Source organism: Schistocerca americana, chromosome 7 (assembly GCF_021461395.2).
Source record: "Schistocerca americana isolate TAMUIC-IGC-003095 chromosome 7, iqSchAmer2.1, whole genome shotgun sequence".
Classification (NCBI taxonomy): domain Eukaryota; kingdom Metazoa; phylum Arthropoda; class Insecta; order Orthoptera; family Acrididae; genus Schistocerca; species Schistocerca americana.
Window position 1 is genome coordinate 475429931 of NC_060125.1, and position 26237 is coordinate 475456167.

General features: G+C 42.0%; 1 protein-coding gene across 1 annotated transcript in view; it reads left to right on the forward strand.

Moving 5' to 3' along the window:
- LOC124622384 overlaps nt 1–26237 on the forward strand; it is a 226377-nt gene that overhangs the window by 165673 nt on the left and 34467 nt on the right. The window contains exons 3-4 of the mRNA XM_047148071.1: nt 14323–14401; nt 14525–14578. Coding sequence (XP_047004027.1) covers nt 14323–14401; nt 14525–14578 — 133 coding nt within the window. The remainder of the gene's footprint in view (nt 1–14322; nt 14402–14524; nt 14579–26237) is intronic.

Consider the following 26237-nt stretch of genomic DNA (forward strand, 5'->3'; position numbering starts at 1 on the left):
CAACATAGTTCATCTTCCTTCCCTTATGGATATGATGTAATACTTCATGTTTCACCTTGTAACTATGGTCTTCTTAAAGCGGGTGGTCTGCAAAAGTAGACTCTCCTTTTCTAAGTTTCCAACTTCTGTGATGTTCCTTCAAGCTGGTGCGTATTGCTCTGCCAGGCTGACCTATATAGAATTAGCCACAATTACAAGTGATTTCATATATGCCACTCTTTTTCCAAAGCTGGAGTGCCGTCTTTATCACTGGGAAGTACGAAAAACCCATTCTTCAAGATGAGGCATTCGTACATCACGTAATCTCCTACCATCTGCAACTCTCTTCTCAAATGCCCCCGTCTCTCGCAAGCGTTGGTGGATTTGTGCAAACGTTCTTGAACAAACTATCTGCCCTTCAGGGTAAAGTGTGGCATGAAGTTTACGTTTTGCAACCGAATGTACATTTGTAGGCCGTACATGCAATTCATCGTTGTTATGTGCTGTGATAGAAGCTAAACTAAAACAGAACAATCGGACAAAAAAAAGTCATGGTCAACTGTAAACAAAGAAATGAGTAAAACTACACATCTGAAGTAAAATACCCAACCAAGGAATTCCTTTCATACCTCCCTAATGAAGGATTTTCGGACCGATGTTCATATGAACTTCATCTAAAGTTTTGATGTCAAGAATAAATCCCTACAGTTTCTAACACATTTCTACACACCCTTTGTTGTATGCTCGGAAAACGACAAACCGCAGGTCACATTTCATGATCGATATTTCATCATCCGTCTTCACTCCGTTATTTACGACCGACTTTCTGCACCGAGATACAGTGCTGTAGTCGGTATGGCAAGAGAAGGTCCCTGATAGTTAATGCGGGTCTGGTACGTCTGTTTCGTGCGTGTTCCATAGCAAATTCCAGTTAATACGCGATTTTGTTTACGCGTTTATGGTACCGTCTCAGTGCTGCCGCAGTGTTATAATAGGCAGCTATCAGAAACACACGATTTCTTAAAGAATCAAATTCCTACATATAAAACAGCTCCAATAATATGATTACTTTATAAATGAGTTAATGTGTTTATTATTTGACTTTAAGCATGGAAATGAGAAATAGTTTAGGAAAGGTTTTGAAAGCTTAAAGTTTGTTAGAAGTCGCTAAGTGCTTTGATTCTCAAATAATGGGTGAATATAATCCGGATATTTGCATACCATCGTTTTCACTGTCTCAGGACAAACACACAGTTTCTGATTGTAATACCTGTCCTATTGTGTCAAATTTTTAACACAAGATTGTCCCTCTTCATGAGCAGAGTATGAAAGCATTTTAAATTTTTAGACGTGGTCAATAATTACGCAATATGTTGAAGATAAAATTTTTGTTGTCCCTGGAAGCCGAAAATAGGCAACTTGCAACTGGTACCGTGTTCCGGGATAGTGGTTTACTAATATACTCTGTTGTGCAAACCTTAATGGCGCATGGTGTGTCACTGACAAGTAACAAAGCTCCCGGAAACTTGGACTATACGTAGAAAGAACTGTTACAGTACAGTACAGAAAGTAACTGAGAAAATACGCAGGCCGGCCGTTGTGGCCGAGCGGTTCTAGGCGCTTCAGCCCGGAACCGCGCGACTGCTACCGTCGCAGGTTCGAATCCTGCCTCGGGCATGGATGTGTGTGATGTCCTTAGGTTTTTAGGTTTAAGTAGTTCTAAGTTCTAGGGGACTGATGACCTCAGATGTTAAGTCCCATAATGGTTCAAATGGCTCTGAGCACTATGCGACTTAACTTCTTAGGTCATCAGTCGCCTAGAACTTAGAACTACTTAAACCTAACTAACCTAAGGACAGCACACACATCCATGCCCGAGGCAGGATTCGAACCTGCGACCGTAGACTGAAGCGCCTAGAACCGCTCGGCCACTATGGCCAGCTAAGTCCCATAGTGCTCAGAGTCATTTGAACCAAGAAATTCGCAGTTTTATGAAGAGAAATGAGACTTTTATTCAAACACAATAACTACACTGAAGTCATCGGGATTTATGATGGTTCCATGGACATGACAAATGCGTAACATAGTTCTGAACAAGGTGGGTGACCACCACGGACGGCAGTGCATGTCCTGCAATGTGGCCCCATGCCGGCTGCAAGGCTGGTAAGGTGTTCTGTGATAGGGCATTCCATTCGTCCGCTGACTGGCCGTTGCTGCAATACATCTCCCCAATTTATTCCACATGTGCTTGATCGGATTTAAGACGGAGGAACGGACAGGCTAGTCCCTTCGCTCAATATGCTCTCGTTCCAAGTGCTCCTACACTGGCGCCGTTCGATGTGATCGCACATTGTTGTAGTTAAAAATGAAGTCACGGCCGAATGGACCTCTGAAAAGACGGACATGAGGAAGGAGTACAGTATCATTATAACATTGACAGGTGAGTGCATCGTGTTGAAAGGTTTAGAGATTAATACTCGTACGCCCATGCAACATCATGCCTTCCCACACCACAACACGTGAACCAACAAAATGATCGTATTTGTTAATGTTCCTAGGAGGGGTGCATTACGTGTTCCCACCTATCATCATATGAGGATACGTGGAGCATTGTCGAACATGACTGTTTTGCTGGTCCAGGTGTTACGGTGTGCGGAGGCATAATCTCCTAGTTCTTTGAACACGGCACACTCACGGTACACTCAATGTTATTGTGACCCTGTGTTCCCTTTTGTTCGTCTTACTGCGGATTTCTGTCAGTTGCCTGTGTACCATTCATAGCAGTTCTTTCTTACTTTTGGTAAAAGTTTCAGCGACTTATGTGACTTGTCAGTGACATTACCCGAAACTTACTTTCGTCCATAAGTTTTTCGCATCAGTGCTGCGACTGTCGTTTTCACTTCACGGTTGAAAGCTGACAATAGCACTGCTAGTTACCAGGGATCCTCTCTCACCGTTTAGCACACTGGACTCGCATTCGCGAGAACGATGGTTCAAACCCGTGTCCGGCCATCCTGATTTACGTTTTCCGTGATTTCCCTAAGTCGCTTCAGGGAACGGCCGACTTCCTTCCCCGTCCTTCTCTAATCCGATGGGATCGACGACCTCGCTGTTCGGTAACGTCCCCCACACCAACTAACCAACCAATCTCACCGTTTAGATCACGTGTTAACATTTGTGAGACGACAGTCTGGTTACAAAATTGATACTTCATCATTTGATACTGTGATCAGTGTTCCTTTTGAAGTTAGACTAATACCGTAGAGGTACACAAAAAGCGATGTAGCATGTACACCGGTTCGCCTTGCGCAGTGCAGTTACACCAAAAACGATGTAGTATCCACATCTGTTCGCCTTGTAACGTTCAAGTACTGTTCCATACCGATGTGTTTCAATCACTTCGCTGAAACGACACATTCGAATTTCGCTGACTAATAAGTGAAGAACGTACGACAAAATGGTTCAAATGGCTCTGAGCATTATAGGACGTAACATCTGAGGTCATCAGTCCCCTAGAACTTAAAACTACTTAAACCTAACTAACCTAAGGACATCACACACATCCATGCCCGAGGCAGGATTCGAACCTGCGACCGTAGCGGTTGCGCTGTTCCAGACTGAAGCGCCTAGAACCGCTCGGCCACACCGGCTGGCCAACTTACGACAACACAGCAACTTCTGTACGGTCAAGTCACATTAATGTGAACTCCGCCTATTTTTTTTTTAATTTTATTTACAGGTCATGTTCCGTAGGACCAAATTGAGGAGCAAATCTCCAAGGTCATGGAACGTGTCAGTACACGAAATTACAACACAAAAGTAATAACAGATAAAAATTAATGTCCATGAATCCGAAAAAAGTCAATCCATAACATTAAGTAAACGCAATCAACAATACGATAAGAATCAGCTTAATTTTTCAAGGAACTCCCCGACAGAAGAGAAGGAGTGACCCATGTGGAAACTCTTCAGTTTCGATTTGAAAGCGCGTGGATTGCTGCTAAGATATTTGAATTCGAATGGTAGCTTATTGAAAATGGATGCAGCAGTATACTGCACACCCTTCTGCACAAGAGGTAAGGAAGTCCGATCCAAATGCAGGTTTTATTTCTGCCGAGTAATAACTGAGTGAAAGCTGCTTATTCTTGGGAATAAGATAATGTTGTTAACAAGAAATGACAGTAAGGAATATATATACTGAGAAGCCAATGTCAAAATACCCAGACTCGTGAACATGGGTCGACAAGAGGTTCGTGAACTTACACCACTTATTGCTCGAACCGCCCGTTTCTGAGCTAAAAATATCCTTTTAGAATGGGAAGAGTTACTCCAAAATACAATGTCATAGGACATAAGCGAATGGAAATGAGCAAAGTAGACTAGTTTTCGTGTCGAACGATCACTCACTTCAGATACTGTTCGAATAGTAAAAATGGCAGTATTAAGTCTTTGAACAAGATCCTGAACGTGGGCTTTACACGACAGCTTACTATCTACATGGACACCTAGAAATTTGAAGTGTTCAGTTTCACTAATCATATGCCCGTTCTGTGAAATTAAAACGTCAGGTTTTGTTGAATTGTGTGTTAGAAACTGTAAAAACTGAGTCTTACTGTCATTTAGCGTTAGTTTATTTTCTACAAGCCATGAACTTAGGTCATGTACTGCACTACTTGAAACCGAGAAAAAGGTTGCAAATGTTACACATCATCTTGCAATAACTACCCACAGCCGGCTGTTGGCAGCACTAGCAGTGGAGGGGATATTAATCGTGTCGGGGGGATGCGGAAAACAGTGCAATCGATGTCGTAAGGGGGAAACGGAGGGGTTTATCTGACGTCCAGAAGGGCATGATCGTTGGCTTCGAGGCCAAGGGCGGAAGCGTTTCCGAAACAGCTAAGTTTGCAAACTGTTCGCTTGCTGCCATGGACAAAGAGCAGTGTGCATGGCAAAATGGCCCGATCCGAAAACCGGCGCCAAAGCAACTGTGATGCACCTCGGGCCATAGATGTCAGGGTTGGACGGCGGTTGTGGAGATGTTCACGGGAGAATAGACGTGCAGCAGCAGAGCAACTGACCGTCTACACTCATGCTCATAAATTAAGAATAATGCTGATACATGTTGAAAAAGCGGTGTGGTGGGCGGTTTGCGGGTTTAAATCACCTCGGGGGATGACCAAGCGGTGCATTTGACTGCGGTCGTCGCACAGTGCCGCTGGCAGCAGTCCACACACGCAAAGGTGTGCTGTTGCATGTCAGAGTACAGTGCAGCGAGTAAGTGTGGAGACGTTTTCAGACGTGCTAAGGGTGACTGTGTGTTGAAAATGGCTCAAAGAACACATACTGATGACGTTATGAGGGGTAGAATACTAGGGCAACTGGAGGCTGGTCAAACACAGCAGGTCGTAGCACGGGCCCTACGTGTGGCACAAAGTGTGATCTCAAGATTATGGCAACGACTCCAGCAGACAGGAAATGTGTCCAGGCGCTACAGTGCGGGACGTCCTCAGTCTAAAGCACCACAATGAGACCGACATTTCATCATCAGTGCCAGCAGACGGCCACGGGGTACTGTAGGTAGCCTTGCTCGGGACCTTACTGCGAGCACTGGAAGAGTTGTCTCCAAACACACAGTCTACAGACGACTGAACAGACTTGGTTTATCCGCCTGGAGACCTGGAAGGCGCATTCCACTGACCGCTGGTCACAGGAGAGCTCGTAAAGGCTGGTGTCAAGAACACTGTACATGGTCATTGGAACAGTGATCCCAGGTTATGTTCACGGACGAGTCCAGGTATAGTTTGAACAGTGATTCTCGCCGGGTTTTCATCTGGCGTGTACCAGGAACCAGATACCAACCCCTTAATGCCCTTGAAAAGGACCTGTATGGAGGTCGTGGTTTAATGGTGTGAGGTGGGATTATGATTGGTGCACGTACACCCCTACATGCCTTTGAGAGAGGAACTGTAACAGGTCAGGTGTATCGGGAAGTCATTTTGCACCAGTATGTCCTCCTTTTCAGGGGTGCAGTGGGTTCCACCTTCCTCCTGATGGATGATAACGCACGGCCCCACCGAGTTGCCATCGTGGAGGAGTACCTTGAAACAGAAGATATCAGGCGAATGGAGTGGCCTGCCTGTTCTCCGTACCTAAACCCCATCGAGCACGTCTGGGATGCTCTCGGTCGACGCATCGCTGCACGTCTTCAAACTCCTAGGACACTTCAGGAGCTCCGACAGGCACTGGTGCAAAAATGGGAGGCTATACCCCAGCAGCTGCTCGACCATCTGATCCGGAGTATGCCAACCCGTTGTGCGGCCTTTGTACGTGTGCATGGTGATCACATCCCATATTGATGTTGGGATACCTGCGCAGGAAACAGTGGCGTTTTGTAGCACATGTGTTTCGGGACGGTTTTCTCAAGTTATCGCCAATACCGTGGACCTACAGATCTGTGTCGTGTGTGTTCCCTATGTGCCTATGCTATTAGCGCCAGTTTTGTGTAGGGCCGCGTTGTGTGGCACCACATTCTGCAATTATCCTTAATTTATGAGCATGAGTGTAGATGAAACAAGGGGCTATCAATAGTGTCTCCTCGCCGACCGTTCAGCAAATGTTGCAGCGTAACGGAGTTCGCAGCAGGCCTCTGGTTCGTACACCCAGGCTGACTGCTGCTCATTGGACACGAAGGCTGGAATACCCACGCCAGTACCTAAACTGGACGTCCACTCAGTGGCGGCATCTGGCCCTTTCCTCTGAATCACGTACTTATGCTCCACCGGACATAAGGCCGTTGGCGTGTTCGGCGTGTAAGGTCTGAAAGTAAACAATGAGAGAACTTTATGGTCTGAGGAATGGTTTCTTGGCAACCCCTGGGTGGTTTCGACATTCTGGAAGGCACAGTGAATCAATACAAATATGCGTCTGTTCTTGAGGACCCTGTCCACCCCTGCATGCAGCTCGTTTTCCCTCAGTACGATGGCATGTACCAGAAGGACAATGTGACGTGCCACACAGCTCACAGTACACGTGCGTGTTTCGAAGAGCACCAGAATGAGTTTATCATACTCTTCTGGGCATCAAACTCCCCAGATTTAAACACAGTCGAGAATATGCGGTCCCACTTCCATCTGGCTGTTTGCGCCATGGATCCTCAACCGAGAAACCTAGCACAGCTGACCACGCCACTGGTGTCAGCACGGCTCCACATCTCTGTCAATACCTTCCGGAATTTCATTGACCCTACCTGCACGTCTCGCTGAAGCCTGCGCTGCAAAATGTGGTTATTCGCGCTTTTAACAGTTAGTCACATTAAAATGTATGGAGAGGGTATTTTGAGAAATATGGCTATAAGCACTCCAAGTATTAACATACAGTATTTCAACCAAGTGTATAGGTTCTTGCCAGATAATTCCTCATATAAAAGTCTTGGGAATCTGCCAGCCGTAACTATCTAGTGCGTGGTATTGTTTCTTCAGTGGCTTGTGCTTCTATAATCCTACATTTGGTAACCCTCATACATGAATTGTATACAAATGCACAGTTTTAGTGATAAATGATGTTGGTAGATAGTAGACCACACACATCTCTATATTTTAAAATAATTTGTTATTCAGTTTTAGCCGTATGAACTGTGGTAAATGAGAATATAATTATTTTAGCCATTCAGTGTCTCTGTGCTCTTCCACCGATCATGTAGTAATGAAATCTTGTTTGAGATAAAATTGAAAATCATGGGGGCAAACAATACCGAAATAAAAACTCTGAAGACCATCTTGATATACTGGATGTCCCTCCTTTTTCATCTGGCGCCTTTACTCTTGAGCTTGCAATTCTGGTTTTCCTATACGTAAATATAATCATCCAAAGGAAATATTAGTTCTTCAGTTTCAGCGACAGCTATTATCAACGTAAAAGATTGAGTTGTTTCTCGTTACAAACAAAATGGTTATTGCAAACCTTGTAGACAGGGCTACCACAGCTGTGAGTACTCATCTTGAGGACTAAGAAACCGCTGCACCTGATTTCATCTATTTGTGATGAGGTCGCAAATGGTTTCGTGACACAAAACATCCTCAGGTGACATATAACTCAGTCATAATAGCCAAATCGCCCTGAACATGGATCCCAACAACGAATGTTAGAATGTGATAGTTGTCGTATGTCTCGCGCATAGCTCTTTCCACAGACCCACGAATCTCTGCTAACCTTCCCTGCTGGTCATTTGAGCGTTCCTTTTTGAACCGAGAGTGAAACAGCCTTTGTCTCCTCAACATTAAACCATGGTGGGTCTTTTACATTCCACTTACTGGCACACAACTCTCCAGACCACGATTTACAGTCCGCTTAAACTTTACCCATAATTCCTCTACATCCATTTTACTGAAACTAAGTGATGTCAGTTCACTGTGTAAGTGAGATGCTAACAACTGCTTGTGCGCTTTATCTAGGAGAGAACATTCTCTTAGCCTTCATGACTGATTTATTAACTTTCATGATCATAGTTGCTATAATGATATCATGACCGCTAATCCCCGTTTCCATATTGACATTGTCGATAAGGTCCGGCCTATTTGTAGCTACGAGGTCTAAGATATTTCCATTACTTGTGGGCTGCCGAGCTAACTGCTCAAGATAGTTTTCAGAAAACGTGTTGAAAAGTATTTCGCACGACTGTCTGTCCGTGCCCGCATCTCGTGGTCGTGCGGTAGCGTTCTCGCTTCCCACGCCCGGGTTCCCGGGTTCGATTCCCGGCGGGGTCAAGGATTTTCTCTGCCTCGTGATGGTTGAGTGTTGTGTGATGTCCTTAGGTTAGTTAGGTTTAAGTAGTTCTAAGTTCTAGGGGACTGATGACCATTGATGTTAAGTCCCATAGTGCTCAGAGCCATTTTGAACTGTCTGTCCGTACCTCGCGCAATAAATCCATAGACATCCCAATCTATAATCGGTAGGCCAAAGTCACCTCCAACTAGTATAGTACTACATGATCTGGGTTTTAAAGCGCTATTGACCTTAGACTTTCTTTCAATGACTCTACAACTGCCGCAGCAGAATCAGGTGGCTGGAAAAACATCCAACAATTAACATCGTTTCACCTACACTTGTTGTACGCGACCAGATGATTTTGCTGTCACACTCAACTTTGACTTCATAGACGTATCACCATTTAGCGGTTTAGTGTTTTGGTCTCACAACGACATATAATTGAGTCATAATAGCAAAAGATCTGGCAGAGAACCCGAGAAAATTCTGCTCTTACGTAAAATCACTAAGGTTTTCCATTCAGTCCCTTGTTGACCAGTCTGGTGTGGCAGTTGAAGATAGCAGAACGAAAGTCGAAGTTTTAAAATTCATATTCAGGAAATCGTTCACACAGGACAACCGTACAAACATACTGTCATTCGACCATTGAACGGACTCCCGTATGGACGACATAGTAATAAGTATCCCAGGCGTAGAGAAACAACTGAAAGATTTATAATCAAATAAATCACCAGGTGAGGATGGAATCCCAGTTCGGTTTTACAAAGAGTATTCTACGGTATTGGCCCATTACCTAGCTTGTATTTATCGGGAATCTCTGGTACAGCACAAAGTTTCAAGCGACTGTAAAAAAAGCGCAGATGACTCCACTACATAAGAAGGGTAAAACAATGGACCCGAAAAATTACAGACCAATGTCCCTAACTTCTGTTTTCTGCAGAATCTTTGAACATATTCTCAGTTCGAATACAATAACCTTTCTTGAGACTGAGAAGCTTACGTCCACGAATCAGCATGGTTTTAGAAAGCATCGCACGTACGAAGCTCAGCTTGCTCTTACCTCACGTGATATACTGAGAATTACAGATGAAGGGTAACAGGCAGATTCCATACTCCTAGACTTCCGGAAAGGATTTGACACGGTATCCTGCTACATGCTGTTAACGAAGGTACGAGCATATGGAATACGTTTACAGATATGTGAGTGGCTCGAAGACTTCTTAACTCGACGGCGAGTGCTCATCAGAGACAAGGGTATCGTCAGGAGAGCCCCAGGGAAGTGTGACAGGACTGCTGTTGTTCTCTATATACGTAAATGATTTGGCTGACGTGGTGGGCAGCAATCTGCGGTTGTTTGCTGATGATGCCATAGTGTATGGTAAGGCGTCGAAATTGAGTGACTGTAGGAAGATACAAGACGACTTAGACAAAATTTCCAGTTGGTGTGATAATGGTAACTAGCCCTAACGCGGAAAAATGTAAGTTAATGACAATGAGTAGGAAGAAAAAACCTGTAATGTTCCGTTACCGTATTACTAGTGTCCTGCTTGACACAGTCAAGTCGTTTAAATATCTGGGCGTAACGTTGCAGAGTGATATGAGACGGAACGAGCGTGTGACAACTGTCGTAGGGAAGGCGAATGATCGACTTCGATTCTTTGGGAGAATTTTAGGAAGGAGTAGTTCACCTGTAAAGGAGACCGCATATAGGTGCTGATGCGACCTATTCTTGAGAACTGCTCGAGTGTTTGGGATCCACACCAGGTCGGACTGAAGGACGACATCGAAGCAATTCAGAGACCGGCTGTCAGATTTGTTATCAGCAGGTCAGAACAACACGTAACTGCTATGGAGATGCTTCGAGACTGAAATTGGAATCCATGGAAGGAAGGCGACGTTCTTTTCGGGAAACACTACTGAGAAAATTTAGAGAAGCGGCATTTGAAGCTGACTGTCGAACGATTCTACTGCCGCCAAGATACACTGCACATAAGGACCACGAAGATAAGATACGAGGTACGGAGGCATATAGACAGTCGTTTTCCCTCGCTCTATTTGCAATTAGAACAGGGAAGGAAATGGCTAATATTGGTACAGGGTACCCTCCGCCACGCACCGTACGGTGGCATGCGGAGTATCTATGTAGATGTAGAATCGAAATCAGCCGGACATAGAGAACCAAGTCGAAAATGGATGGTGGAGACACTTGTCCAGTCTATGTGCATTTCCGGATCATGGGAAGTGTCCGCGTATTCTGAAATATTGATCATTCGACTCCCATGTTCCGAGAACGCTCAGAGACTGCATTTATGCCTCAACTGATCAATTTGCACTTTGATCCCTATGCCTGACTGGTTTTGATTCTTTAGTTTGGTCTAACAGCGAATATTGAGTTCAATGCTCAAGGCTACTTAGCTCTTATGACTTAGTTACATATCACCTGAGGATATGATTTTCAGTGCCACGAAATCGGCTGTGATCTGACAATAAAACAATTAATACATCTGAAGCGGCTTAATGCCCAAGAAGAAAAAAGGGTTTCAAAAGTGGAATACGAAGTACCTATTTGATAATATGGGCCCAGATTAGTCTAGTGTGATGCACAGGTTAAGTCGACTTAAGGAAATGTGTTAATTATGACAGCCAATCCCAAGGAATAACTATTATCAAAAATGGTTCAAATGGCTCTGAGCACTATGGGACTTAACTTCTGAGGTCATCAGTCCCCTAGAACCTAGAACTACTTAAACCTAACTAACCTAAGGACATCACACACATCCATGCCCGAGGCAGGATTCGAACCTGCGACCGTAGCGGTCGCGCGGTTCCAGACTGTAGCCCCTAGAACCGCTCGGCCACCCTGGCCGGCTAACTACTATCCGAGCGGCGACTAAGAAGCGCTGCAGCATGACAGTATATCGGTTGACTCAGGTAGGGAAGGAAGGCGTGGGGAGAAAATGTTTACAGAAATTATAGTATATTACAGTAACAGACTCCGAAATTTCTGTAAACTTTTCTCCCCACGCCTTCCTTGCCCTACCTGAGTCAACCAATATACTGTCATACTGCAGCGCTTCTTAGTCGCTGCTGGGATAGTAGTTAGCCAGGTTGTAGACTAATCGATTGCAAGACAAAGACAACCTGGTACAATATGTCTCTCAAGACATTTTCGCAGAACGGTCTGCAGTTAAAGTTTCCGTTTTCCTAAATCGACGATATCCACTGTAACTTGCTATGCCCTGGGATTAAAAAATTACCAGCTCCAGCGTCCTCTAGCCGTTGTCAGATCGACAAACACCATTAGTCACATTTTCACTGCCAGACGACCGACTTGCCCTTTCTCGCTTCATGTGCTGCGCTGTGTGTGTGCTACAGCCATGCAGCAGCGCTACTCAATCGCTGCTGGTTGTTTTTCGTGTTTTACTCTCCAGACTATAATACTTAACATTAAACAGAATAATGCAGTAGACTAATTTGAGGCCGTTCTGTGAATAGGCACACAAGATTTCACGTTAATAATAATTATGTATGGCTCTAGGTTCGAGTGCAAGTCCTCAAATTCGACGCCTTGCGAGTCCCTAACCTACCCCAGTTACCAATCCAGGGTAAGGGAACCTACAGTTTAACGTGGAATCCGAACTGCATATCATCCCTGGCGTCTCTCCATATCATTGATAGGTAAAGGTCATACATATAAAAGGCACACTGAAAATTTTCTTGGTCCGACTTGGATTCGATTCAGCAGATATAGTCAGCTCAGGTTGGGTGGAGACAAGATGCGCAGGGGTCGAATCCAGAGGTCCCCGCCTGTCACTGTGCTAGTCGCTCACATGATACTGGCCTGCTTTTATTTATTGTTGTTAGACAAAAATGGTACAAATGGCTCTGAGCACTATGGGACTTAACATCGATGGTCATCAGTCCCCTAGAACTACTTAAACCTAACTAACCTAAAGACATCACACAACACCCAGCCATCACGAGGCAGAGAAAATCCCTGACCCCGCCGGGAATCGAACCCGGGAACCCGGGCGTGGGAAGCGAGAACGCTACCGCACGACCACGAGATGCGGGCGTTGTTAGACATAACAACCAGCTACTCAATAGAGAATGAGACAAAATCGGAGTTAATCATGCATGGTTTATGCCACTTTAAAAAATTCTTTTCAATCCTTGCCTGTAACAATTTCTTTTATTATTATTATTATTAATTAATTAATTAATTAAGAAAACGAGACCAACGGGGTACGAAAATGAAATAAACGTTTGCCAATTCACCTGGAAACGGACCAAGAGGAGACTACCATGAAGACTGATTTACGCAACTGATACCTTGACGACGAATTACAAGGTTGAACATATTGACGAATAAGTCGCGATATCGTGGCAGGCGCAAACGCTTCCTATATGCAGTGGCTGTGTATTGGTGGAAACGAGTGGATCCCTATCGCTCCCTCCGTGTATACCAGGGGTTCCCAACAAAATTTTCTCGAGGACCCCCTCATCCAGCATGATTGGTGCCTTGTCACATCACAGCATCAAGTACCTAAAAAAGCCAAATCAAGAGTCTTTTTATAGTTTTCTATTTTTGGTGCTTCGGAAAAACATTGACATATTCATTGTTGAAAAAATATTGAGCTTAAAACTGCTGATGCAGGAGACCGCCAAGACAAAAAAATCTGTTATCATACGAAAGATGTTTAATATATTTTTTAAATCTAATAGCATCTTGCGGATCCCTCTGGCATAGCTCGCGGACCCCTGGGGGTCCGCGGACCACCTGTTGGGAACCACTAATCTACAATGTAATGGATATAGAGGCCCAACAATAGTGCAATGGTATTTGACTTTGCCTTCGGAAAGTAGCAGTGGTCTGGAGCCAATAGAATATTAGCCGAAAAGGCAGTCTCAACAGATCGAATTAGAAATGCCAATTGTATTTTTAAGGCAGTGCCACTTCGCTTCGTGACCATGACAGAAAAATCGATGTTCTGTGGACAGCGACTTCACTGACCCATGACACTAATACGAAACAGTCGCTCATTGGTGGATAACAGATTGTATACCATTTGATACGATGAGGACGACACCTCCATCGGTAGAACAGGGAAGTTAAGATAAAACCACACTGACTTGCACGAAGTTTGCGGTGGTGATCGTTCAACAGGCGCCGTGCAGTCAGTCCCTCTCCTGCGCAGTAACAAAAATGTGGTAGCCTGACGCTGCCTTCACTAGACCAACAGGCTCGACAATTTCGTGTTAATAAACGTTTTCTTTGCAATGAAAACCGATCGACATTTAATTATCCATATTAATGGTGATTGGGTTCGTAGCTGTGGACTGAATTACACACAAAGTTACCAACAGAGCACTTTGGCTATTTCCGGAAAGAATCTCTGTTCAGATGTTTTGATTATCCAAATAAAATATGTGAACAGGCCACTGATTCCACGCTGTTTGTCATCAAGATTGTCTCGTTTATTATAAAAACTCTGATAACTGTGTCTTACATGTATTAATGCACGAATCTTAGCACTTCATGCGCTTTACTGATTATAATCAAGCGTTGTTTTTCCACAGATGAAGGGCATATTTCTGATTGGTTATGGAATATGGCTGATCAGAAGTTTCGATAAGCTTCGATGGCAGATGAACCAAGGTATGCCAATGAAACCATTCAAACTAAGTAATACTGAAAGCATTGCACTAAACGATAACTTTTGCTCTTAATTATACTTTGAACCTTACATTTGACGAAATTCAGGCAGTTCATTTCTTGCAGATCCCCGAGATGTAGAGCTGCATGGCCGGCCTTGCTGTGATGAGTGGATTTTAGGTACGTACCTTTCTCTCTCTCTTTGGTTTGCTATATTACGAAGCATCTGAAGGAAGCCCATGCGAACTTGAAATTGTAGAATTGATGAACTATTTTACAAACACTTTTTGAGAACCACGAATCGGTCGATTATGAAGGAGTAATAAGAAGGAAATTGACAGATTGTTCCAAATGTGTAAACTCTCACTCCATCTCATCATTTTATTAAGAACAAGTTGCGGTGCCCGGAGTTGGCCGGGATGTTTAATATCTGCCGCACAAAGTGAGAGGCGATGTGCCATGTTGATACTCATAGCGAATGAAAGCCGCATAGAAAACTGCAGTCGCTTTAAATCGAAGGGCACATTTGAATCATTGGGTGTCAACGGGATGCGGCGAATCAATACGTCTTCACCTGCCGTATTCATAAAAATCAGGTTCTAGGCGCCCGGTTCTGACTTTGCAAGCAATCAAATAAGAAATGGTGATGCAAAAGCCTAATTTAAAACTTTCGCTTCTGGAGAACATTGAGTTGTGCTTCGTTATCAGTATTCGATAAACAGAACTTCGATAGTTCTGTTAAGTTTCTATAGGAACTAAATTATTTTCTATTAGCACTTTTAATTTATTTCTTCAAGCAAATTTTCGCAAACTTTATATTTTCCTTATATGAAAAGTTGATTAGTTGCGCCATCTGTTTTTACATTCTGTGATAATTATCTCGTGATTTTTGGAGAATTCGTCTTCTATTGTTTCGGCTCAGTTTTCACGCTTTCAAGTGAGGCTGTGTTTGAGAACGACTCGAAGTGTTCGAACAGTTTACGTCACTGTTCAGAATATCTCGAGTTCTGTTCGATCTTTTGATCGGCCCGCCATGTAGTGACTTTTACTTTTACTATATCCACGACCTATCTTAGCGTTTCTATGGCACTGTGTACTTTAATAATGAAAATAATTATGACACATGAACTAAAATATCTTCTAGGATGTACGTCATATGTAACAATAAGTAACAACGCAGTTAACGAAGAAATAAATAAGAGTTTGACCCACGTTTCTGTCAAATTGTCGAGCATTCGCTCGTCTCGTGATCAAGAGACGTCTGATGGTACTATCTGTAAGACGGATATTGCCACTGTAATTTATTCTCCCGATAGGAATTCGTTTGCTCGGCATTTAATTTTTCATTAATTTTCTTCATTGTTTCATCCGAATGTAGAAACTTGAAGTGTATGGACTAACAACTTTTAGAGATATCTGGTAACAACCTTTCAACTTTATGTATTACATACATATGTTTCAAGTCAGATTACGAACTCTTATGCAGGCAGTCCTCTTCCTCTTGTCTTGAAAGTATAGTGTACAATAGTTCATCAAGATCAGAATGAAAATGCAAATTTATGAATTACAAACAAACTGAATATATATATATATATATATATATATATATATTCTTTGTAACAAGAAATCTTATTTAAATTTGTACTTACGTGAGTGTGCTACACTTGTAGTTATTGGCCATGGTTTATGTAATTAATGCAATACCGACACCAAAAAGCTGAAATCAATGACTTGTATATGTTATGTTATGGCCTCCAGAATGAAGACTTACTTGATGCAGCTCTCTACGCTAGTCTATCCTGTGTAAGGCCCTTCGTACCTGCCCAGCTAATGCACTTACATCCATTTGAACCTGTCTTCTATACGCCTGACATCGTCTCCCTCTACATTTTTAGCCGTCACATCTCCCTCCATTACCAAAATGACGGTTGATTAACGTCTCAGGTTGCGTTCTATAAATCGTTCCGTTCTTTTTAGTTATGTTGTGCTATAAATTTCTTCCTTCCCCATTTCGGTTTGCTACCTCTTAATTTATTATCCAATTTACCCAACTAATCTTCAGCATTCATCTGCAGCACATTTCAAAAACTCCTATTCTCTTCCTGTCTGAGCTGTTTATCGTTCTGTACAAGGCTGCACTACACACATGTAGGTTCATAAAATACTTCTTAACACATTAAATTAGAGCTGACGTAATTATATTTTCTTGGAGGCAAATTCAGTCTCAATTTCATCTTCGATAAGGATAGAAGCTGTAATACTGATTAAAATTTGTACCAAGGCTGGAACTTGAATGCAGGTTTCCAGCTTGCTAGACAGATGTTGTATGCATTACACCACCCTGGCACTATGGCTGACAACTGCACAGACTAACCTGGTCTGTTGCCCTCCCGACTTTGCTGCGAAGAGTGGATTTTATGTATAAACCTCTCTTTCTCTGTGATTTGCTAAATTACGAAGCATCTGAAGCAAGCCCACATGAACTTTAAGGTAGGGAAGGAACTGGACAAGGGTAATCATTCATATTGCCAGGGTAATGAAGTGGATAACACATCTGCCTAATAAGCAGGAGACCCGGTTTCAAGTACTGCCTTTGGCACAAATTTTAATTAATTACTTCAGTTTATATGCTCATCAAGATAAAGTTGAGAATCAGTATGTCTCCAGGTAAATATAATTACGTCAGATGAATAGGTCATCTACACCTGAGATACAGGCACTACGTACAAATCTGGGGTGCTAATCCAATACCGGAGAGCCTTGGCAATACTGACGATTTAAGGGGAAAATCAATATGGGCTGAGATGTCAATCGAAGTTTTTGTTAGGAAGGACACTATATTAGGTAGTGTCAGCCATAATAACAGGGTAATGTAGTGTACAACACATCTGCCTAGTAAGCAGGAGACTTGGGTTCAAGTCCCGGCCTTTGCAGAATTTTGATTCATTTCTTCAGCTTCTGTCGTCATCAAACATTAAATTAGATATTAACAACTTTATCTTTTCGAGAGACGCTGTTCTTGCTATTTCCAGATAGCATTTTGCATCCTCTCTACTCCAGCGATGATCAGTTATTTTGATGCCCAAACGGCAAAACTCATTTACTACTTCTAATGTCTTGTTTACTACACTAGCGAGCCAAAGAAACTGATACATCTGCCTAATCTCGTGTATGGCCTCCAAGAGCACACAAAAGTGCTGCAGCACTATGTGCCATGGACTCAACCGACGTCTGAAGTAGTTCACATCCTAAATTTTTAGCACAGTATTCCAAACGCGTTTTATGAACCTCTTTGGGCTCTGATATATTTGTAACCGTGTACTTTTTGATTGGGCATCTAATTCTGTACCAGTATAGTGCATCATCGGATAGGTTATAAATGGAAAAAATTCGTCCCCAGTAATCACGTGAAGCAGTCGATCTCTCGTTTCTGGTAATTCTTTTCGGCCTGGTATATTCAAGGACTTTTTTTTCCCAGGTTTGTTGCTAAATCTGACTCTGAAAAGATCCCCGCATCAGTGTTCTTTCCAAGGTCACCAACGTTGGCATATACATCTACAGTCTTCTTCTTCACATAACAAAGGAATTATTATCACATTCATGTCACTTTAGTCCATTTCTCTCGGAGGTTGCGGAGCGACTTGTATTTTCTACGTGTTTTCACGCCCCTGCAGTTCAAATGCGGTATACTAGACTGAAGAGCCGAAGAAATTGCCACACCTGCCTAATATCGTGTAGGGCCCCTGCGAGCACACGGAAGAGACGGAACACGACGTGGAATGAACTCGACTATTGTCTGAAGTAGTGCTGGAGGGAATTGACGCCATGAATCTTGCATTACTGTCCACAAATAAGTACGAGGGCTGGAGATCTTTTCTGAACAGCACGTTGCAAGGCATTCCAGATGTGCTCAATAATGTTCATGTCTGGGGAGTTTGGTGGCCAGCGGAAGAGTTTAAACTCAGAAGATCGATCATGGAGCCACTCTGTAGCAAATTGTGGACGTGTGGGGTGTCGCATTGTCCTGCTGGAACTGCCGAAGTCCGTCGGAGTGCACAATGTACGTGAATGGATGCAGGTAACCAGACAGGCTACTTACGTATGTATAACCTCTCAGAGTCATATCTAGAGGTATAAGGGGCTTATATCACTCTAACTGCACACGCCCCACACCGTTACAGAGCCTCCACCAGCTTGAACAATCCTCTGCTGACATGCAGGGTCCATGTATTCATGAAGCTGTCTCCATACGCGTACACGTCAATCCACTGGATACAATTTGAAACGGGACTCGTCCGACCAGGCAACATGTTTCCAGTCATCAACAGTCCGATGTCGGTGTTGATAGGCCCTGGTGAGCCGGCCGAAGTGGCCGTGCGGTTAAAGGCGCTGCAGTCTGGAACCGCAAGACCGCTACGGTCGCAGGTTCGAATCCTGCCTCGGGCATGGATGTGTGTGATGTCCTTAGGTTAGTTAGGTTTAAGTAGCTCTAAGTTCTAGGGGACTAATGACCTCAGCAGTTGAGTCCCATAGTGCTCAGAGCCATTTTTTTAGGCCCTGGTGAGGCGTCAGGCTTTGTGTCGTGCAGCCATCAAGGATACACGTGTGGGCTTTCGGCTCTGAAAGCCCATTTCGATGATGCTTCGTTGAATGGTTCACGTGCTGACTCTTGTTGATGGCCCAGCATTGATATCTTCAGCAATTTGCGGAAGTGTTGCACTTCTGCCACATTGAATGATTCTCCTTGGTCGTAGTTGGTCCTGTTCTTGCAGGATCTTTTTCTGGCCGCAGCGATGTCAGATATTTGATGTTTTACCGGAACCTGATATTCAGAACACACTCATGAAATGGTTGTACGGGAAAATCTGCACTTCATCGATACCTCGGAGATGCTGTGTCCCATTGCTCGTGCGCCGACAATAAAACCACGTTCAAACTTATTTAAGTCTTCATAATCTGCCATAATAACAGCAGTAACCAATCTAACAACTGCGGCAGGCAGTTGTCTTATATACACGTTGCCGATCGCAGTGCTGTATTCTGCTGTTAATATATATCTGTATTTGAATACGCATTCCTATACCTGTGTCTCTGGCGCTTCACTGTATAATAACTGCTTCAGTACTACCTACGTGGATTAATTCGACTACATCCCATTACCCTTGCTCATCCTACAACCTCCTATTACCTCTTTTTAAAATACTGTCTATTTCGTTCAACTAATCTTTCAAGCCCTTTGTCGTTTCCAATACAAATACAACGTCTTTAGCCAACCTCAAAGTTTTTAGTTGTTCTCCTTGAACTTTCATTCACACTCCAAATTTCTCCTTGGTTTCCTTTCCTGCTTGTTCATTGTGCAGACTGAATAACATCATGGATACATTAAAACCCTGCCTCACTCACTTCATAACTACTGCTTCTCTTTCATGACATTCTACTCTTATAACTGCAATATAGTTTCTGTAGAAGTTGTAGATAACTTTGACCGTGTTTTATTTCTGATACCTTCAGAACTCCAAAGAATCTATTCCAGTCAACAAAGTCAATAGCTTTCTCTGTATCTACAAGTGCTATAACTGAAGGTTTGCCTTTCCTGAGTCAACTTCTAAGTTAAATTGTAGAATCAGTATTACCTCATATGTTTCTCCATCATATGTTTGGCTGTCACTAACTGATCTTCAACGATGTTGGGTTCTACCAGTTTTCCAATTAGTCCACAAATAATTGTTGCCAATATTTTGCAGCCATTACTTATTAGCACCTGCCTTCTTTGGAACAGGAACTTCTCATTGAAAAGAACCCACTTTGCTTGGATTTTCTTCCATTTGTTCTCCGAACTGAAAGAATGTGCAGTTAACCACCCAAATAAAATTAACGTATTCGAAGTCATTCTTATAAACTGCTTTGTGTTATTTTTCCAGGCATAAGTACGAATAAGCTCTGTGGTTGTTCAAAATTGAAGCATGAGCGAGAAATATGATCTTTTTTACAATTCACTGCCGTGGTTATCTTTGTTCTTCTGGCATTTATAAAAATACTGTGTTACATCAGTATGACCTTTTGTAATGCCATTTAGCCTGAAGATGAGGTATTCCCTCGAAACATGTCTCTAAATAAATAAGTGATACAATAGCTAACCAAGTTTGTGACTGGTAGCGGTAATTTACAAAACCTTTACATATTTCTTGAGACAGTCACTGTCGAAAAATAGCTAAAATGGCTTCAAAATAAAATTGAATAAAGTTCCAGTTTGCACTGGGCCATATTTCTACTGGAGGCCTTGGTTTTAGAGTTTCTAAGGCCATACATTATCTTTAATTTTACTTTCAAATCACACTTCCACAGAATAACACATCCGATCTACAAATCATCAAAACTGTCACCTATCTCAAATTACCACTTGGTAGTCTCATGTCCTAACCTACAAACGATTCTGGTAGTCTCCCTTCGAACCAAAAACGTATCCTGGCAGTCTCCCTTCCAACCAAAAACTCATCGTGGAAGGGTAACCAATATCTAGCATACTTGCCTGGTTTGGTATGACCTGTCCTTACTACTTACCATGCATGGATAGCTCTGACAAGTTTTAAAGTGCCTGTGAACCCAGGACCTTCGAGGTAAGGAGATCCCAGACACAGTGACATTGAGGCATCAGAATAATAGCTGTTATAACACGACCTAAACTATGTCAATGAGGAAGTCGTAACTTCCTCTTTAGATCAAACAAACGAACTATTATCTGTACTAAATATTTTTTTTTAATGATCATCATACACAGTGGGTTCAGATTGCATATTTGGCTATAAATTCCATTACATTAACACATGAAAATCTTAATGAACCTGACTTCAACCAAGATAAACACATGAAAATTTACCAAAAGAATTCTTACACTAGCATTATCTAAAGAGCAAAAAATACTAATGTGACTTCAAGTACACTGAACACACGAAAATTTATGCAAAAAAATATTACACTGACAGTGTTACAGAATGACACAATTGATTGCCCACTAACTACTTTATTGTAGCTGGACAATATCGTCTATCTGCCGATTGCCTTCCTCGAATTCAAGCCCAAAGAACACATGTACAATATGTGTTTGACATGGAACTGAGGGAATAGGAAAAACTGCGCAAATCAGCTCCAGTTTAAAGATCTGAAGTGAACACTTTCTAGTGACTCCTACACTTAGAGCTTAAGCAGTACACTATTTATCTTGTGCAGACTGCACCGATACGCGCGGCGGTATTTGGCTGTGGCGCCGGTTAGCGGCAGATACGTCGATGCCTTGCATACCTTTAGGCGTGCCAATTCTACTCTGGCATTGACTGGATGTACAATCATAAACTGTCCTAAGTTTTCGGGAGGCGAAAAAAAACTATGTTTTTCCCTGGCTAAACCAATTTCCTGTGTCCACTCGCTAAAGAAGAGCGACATGTACTCTTTACCCCCAAATGTTCAGCAGAACTTAACTAGCACAGCTCGTAGCTCATAATCTCCAGTTCCGAGATATTACGAGATATGGTGATCAGAGCAAAATGACTCTTCCAGAGGCACAACGGAGGAGGTTTGTCCATCCAGCACAAGATCCTTCGAGGAAGAGAGTCCCTCTTATTACACACTCGTAATGGTATTTACTGTTGCAGCCTTCCTCCTCTGTAGCATGGGCTCGCCTTCTGCCACAACTAGTGCCGGCCAATGAGTGCTTTTGGTGCAACTTTCATCGTTTCTTTGTCCAATCAGGTTTTAGAAACGAACTGTGGCATACGCTAGTTTCACTCAGTCCAATGAGCGTTCGCTCTTCTTTCACTTAATAATAAGCTCCACCCAAACAGTATCTGTCCATGTGAATATCATGCATCCTCCTCGCCATTATCACGTGATTTTCCAATGTTTAACGAAAATATCGGTGACTCACACTGTTGTCTTTTTTTTTTATGTCTCACAAATAGCCTGCCGCTGCCTTCCTGAGTGATTTCTTCCAGTAGAAGGCTTTCTCAGAGTAGGTGTGGGTCTCAGGTCCTATACATGTGAGCGTCACGTGAATTTTGTTTATGTCAAGCTGATGACGCTCTTTCTGCGTTCTTACGTTTTCACATAAATGGAAGGGCTGTGTTCTTCTTTGAGACCACCCCAAAATGGATCCCCTGCTGCTGCTTTAAAATGTTTACTTCAGATGACACCCAATAGTGACTCATCGTTGTGTGGATATCTACGCCGCAAATTCCAAGTGAAGTCCATGCGTCGCATCTCTAATTGATCTCCTATGGCGAGGGTTCGCTGGTTTACAGCCTTCTTAAGTTGAGTTCGTTGTTGCTGCGCCCAGGTCAGCCGGCAAGCCTCTCTTACACTTCAGTCCACTGCTACAGAAATGGTACTTGTCTGTCAGCATACAAATTAGGTGGATTTTGCTAGTATCGAGTTCATGCGAGCCACAGTAGAATTAATTACACTCTGTAGTATGCAAATAACGTGATTCTGAGCGAAAGTATGGTTTGTGAGATATCAAATTCATCGGTTTGATGAATAGAATCGGTTTATTGGCATAAAAATTATGTTAGGTGCTGAAAATTATCCTGATACCTTACATATTCTTCCCCTTCCTAGTTAATTTCGTTCTGGAGTTAATCAGTGGTTGAGGCATTGATTAACACCATAAAAAATTACAAAAATTCTCAGTGTCAACTTCAATCCCTCAAAGGGATATAATCTGTATTGTCCAGCTGTCTTTAAGATATACGCTTTTGTATATCCTTATAATATCAATTTTTTTAATATTCGTATAGTTTAACTATCTTAATCCATTACCAATCCTTATATCTTCCACATTTCAAATGTTATTATCCTATCTTACGGGTTATTGACTGATACTTACATAGAAGTTAAGTCCCATAGTGCTCCGAGCCATATGAAACATTTTTGAAACTTACAATTCAGAAATATCAAAATGGTTTTTTCAACAAATTAGCATTACCAGTCATATACCTAAAGTATGATTATGGACATGCATGAATGAGAAAACACTTGTTTACTGAACCAGTTTACTCAACCAGTCTATCCAACCTTATCTATTTTCAGTTATGTAAATATTCAATTTCAGTCATGTAAATAATCAATTATCATCTGTGGATGACATTATCAAAGCATGTCAAGACCTCAATTTTTTTCCGCTTTACCCAGATATGAACACTATAGATACACACAATTTTGAAACACACAAGAATTACTACTTGAGATATAGCAAGATATAGCATTTTAAAACACTGGTTAATTGAAAATTCAGAAATTTAGAATATATATATATATATATATATATATATATATATATATATATATATACACACACACAATGTGTGTGTGTGTGTGTGTGTGTGTGTGTGTGTATATATGTGTGTGTGTCTGTCTGTGAACCTTTTGACTCATGTACATATGTACATGAGTCAAAAATGTTCACAGGGACACCTAGATATCTATATATTGAACCACATGATATGAAACATATATTGAAATAATGTAGTGAAAGATCTCCTATTTTGATGATACAGCATGGCACAATGTTCTACACAGCTTTTTATATGTCTCATCTTCTATCAATGCTGATGTTGCAGTCTTCCAAACCTGGTGTGCAATGCCATGTAGATGAAGGAATCAGGGAGTCATCCAAGAGTGTTATAAGAGTGTGGTGTCTGAGCTCCATACACAGTCCCATGACTGTTATTAGTAGATCAGTGTCACAGAGCAGTTATGAACATTGTATATGAATCATTGTCAACTCATCATATCCTTCATTCTTCCCTATCAGTGTTGTTATGTATTTTTGACTCTGCTGTACTCATTTCCTGTAGGATGAGATACTATCAAGGTGGATTTCATGTCCAGCTAAGCATTTCACTGTGGTATACTAAGTCTGGTATCCTAGTATTGGTTATAAGTAAGGATGGGATGTGGGAAAGTATGTTTCTCCTTCTAGCTCATCATCTTTCTTCCGTGCCTTCTACCTGTCTCTTCTGTATTTGCTGCTTCTTCCTTTCTTCTTGCTTGTGTCTTTTTTTCCCTGGCATGGGATATGGTAGTTAGGATTTTTAGGATTTATAACTGTTGTTTTCCAGGAATATTCGATGTTAATTTGGTAAGGCGTGATGTGATTTGTTTTTAACACATTCGCCCTTAATTTATATTTCTGATATGTGGTATTTGACCTGAGCTACCATGATGTTTCTGGAGATGTTAGTCTTATACTAGCACTCTCCCGTCGTAGGTATGCCTCTCATCATGGCGACTAATCATCATAGTGATATGATTTATAGCTCCAGGCTGCCTTGTCGGACAGGAATATTGCTGACTGCCTCTTTTAAATTGCATTTGCCACTCCAACGTCTGCCTGTCGCCTGGTTTCATCTTTGTAGATGAACATTTCGGCTAAGTTGCTCTGTACTGTCTTCTCGAATACCATGGCAATAGGAGTAGTAAACCCAAACGCCTCTCATCTCACCCTGTTCACCTTTCCATTTCGCCATTACTCTGGCATCTAAAACTTTACAATGGGCCTTGGCCTTGTTTAACACTTATTTTAATCAAATTCTATTTCCTTTTACTTTACATATTCTATTCGTGCTTAGTCATAAGCAAGTTTCCTCATCTTCTTAGAAAAATTGTCAAAGTATAGAATAATGGTGATGGACGTTGAAGACGTTAGTTATCACATGCGGTCAGTACTTATTTGTTGGATTTCAAACATCGTTAGCTTTTTCTTTCATGCAGATAAAGATAAAAATTGTATAAATGCTTGTTTTATTTTTTGTTATCATTCATGTTTGCACTGTTTACTCTCTTATCTGTTGTTGGCTGCTGCAACAAACTCTCGAACGAAAAATGTTCCCTTACTGATTAATTCATATATGTTCATCAAATTATCTCAGCAGTATACTACCAAATTATACGAATACCTGTAGTCTTACAGTACCTCCAAGGTGTCTTTGTGGTCTCATTTATCTTTGTTTTCTCATCACCGTTTAAGATGAGAAATTATGGCAATATATAGGCAGTAAGTTCCAATTCTCTTCCATTAGTTCAAAAGATTCTTTTTTCTATTTGTACACCTGTAATTTGGATTATAGGTGACCTGCAGATAAGAACTCTATTAGTACCATGCAAAGTGTAATATCATTAATATACCTCGGCTCAGTCAATCCTTTCGTGATGCATCCCCAGTGACTTTCCTGTTTATTCCTTCCATTTACACTTGATCCCATTTCTGTTAATATTATTGTTTCGATGAAATCGACTGTTGTACCCATTACTGTTTCGACCTGAATTCCAGTTTCCTTGATTTCGTCCATTATTTCAGCCTGACTTCTGTCTGGACCCACTACTATTGCCATTGTTCCTATTTCCTGTCTCAGCCATCATCGTTATTGTCTTGTTAGTTTCTTCGCTTTTGTGCATCATCCTCGCTAAATATAAAGTGCAGCTCACGAAGGTTTCTCTTGAAAGCCTACAGTTTATCTCCTACTCTACCTGCTAAAGACTGTTGGTATCTTAATGAGAGTTTCATCGTACATAATCGGTTTAGTTCTCCATCACTGTATGGATTATCTAAGCACTGATTCTTCTTTACTACGTTCTCAAAGAATTTAACTGGACTCGTGTCTTTCGAACTCTCTCACTGCGTCGTCTGAAACATTTCATGTTTGATTCTACTTTGTGCTTCAAGCAACTAGTATCCTGACAAAAATGACAATTTAAATTCTTTGTACGATCTACAAGTTTGAGCTATCCTTTGCATCGTTTCTGCAATTGCACTGTCCATGTGTGCACAAATGAAATCTAACTTGTG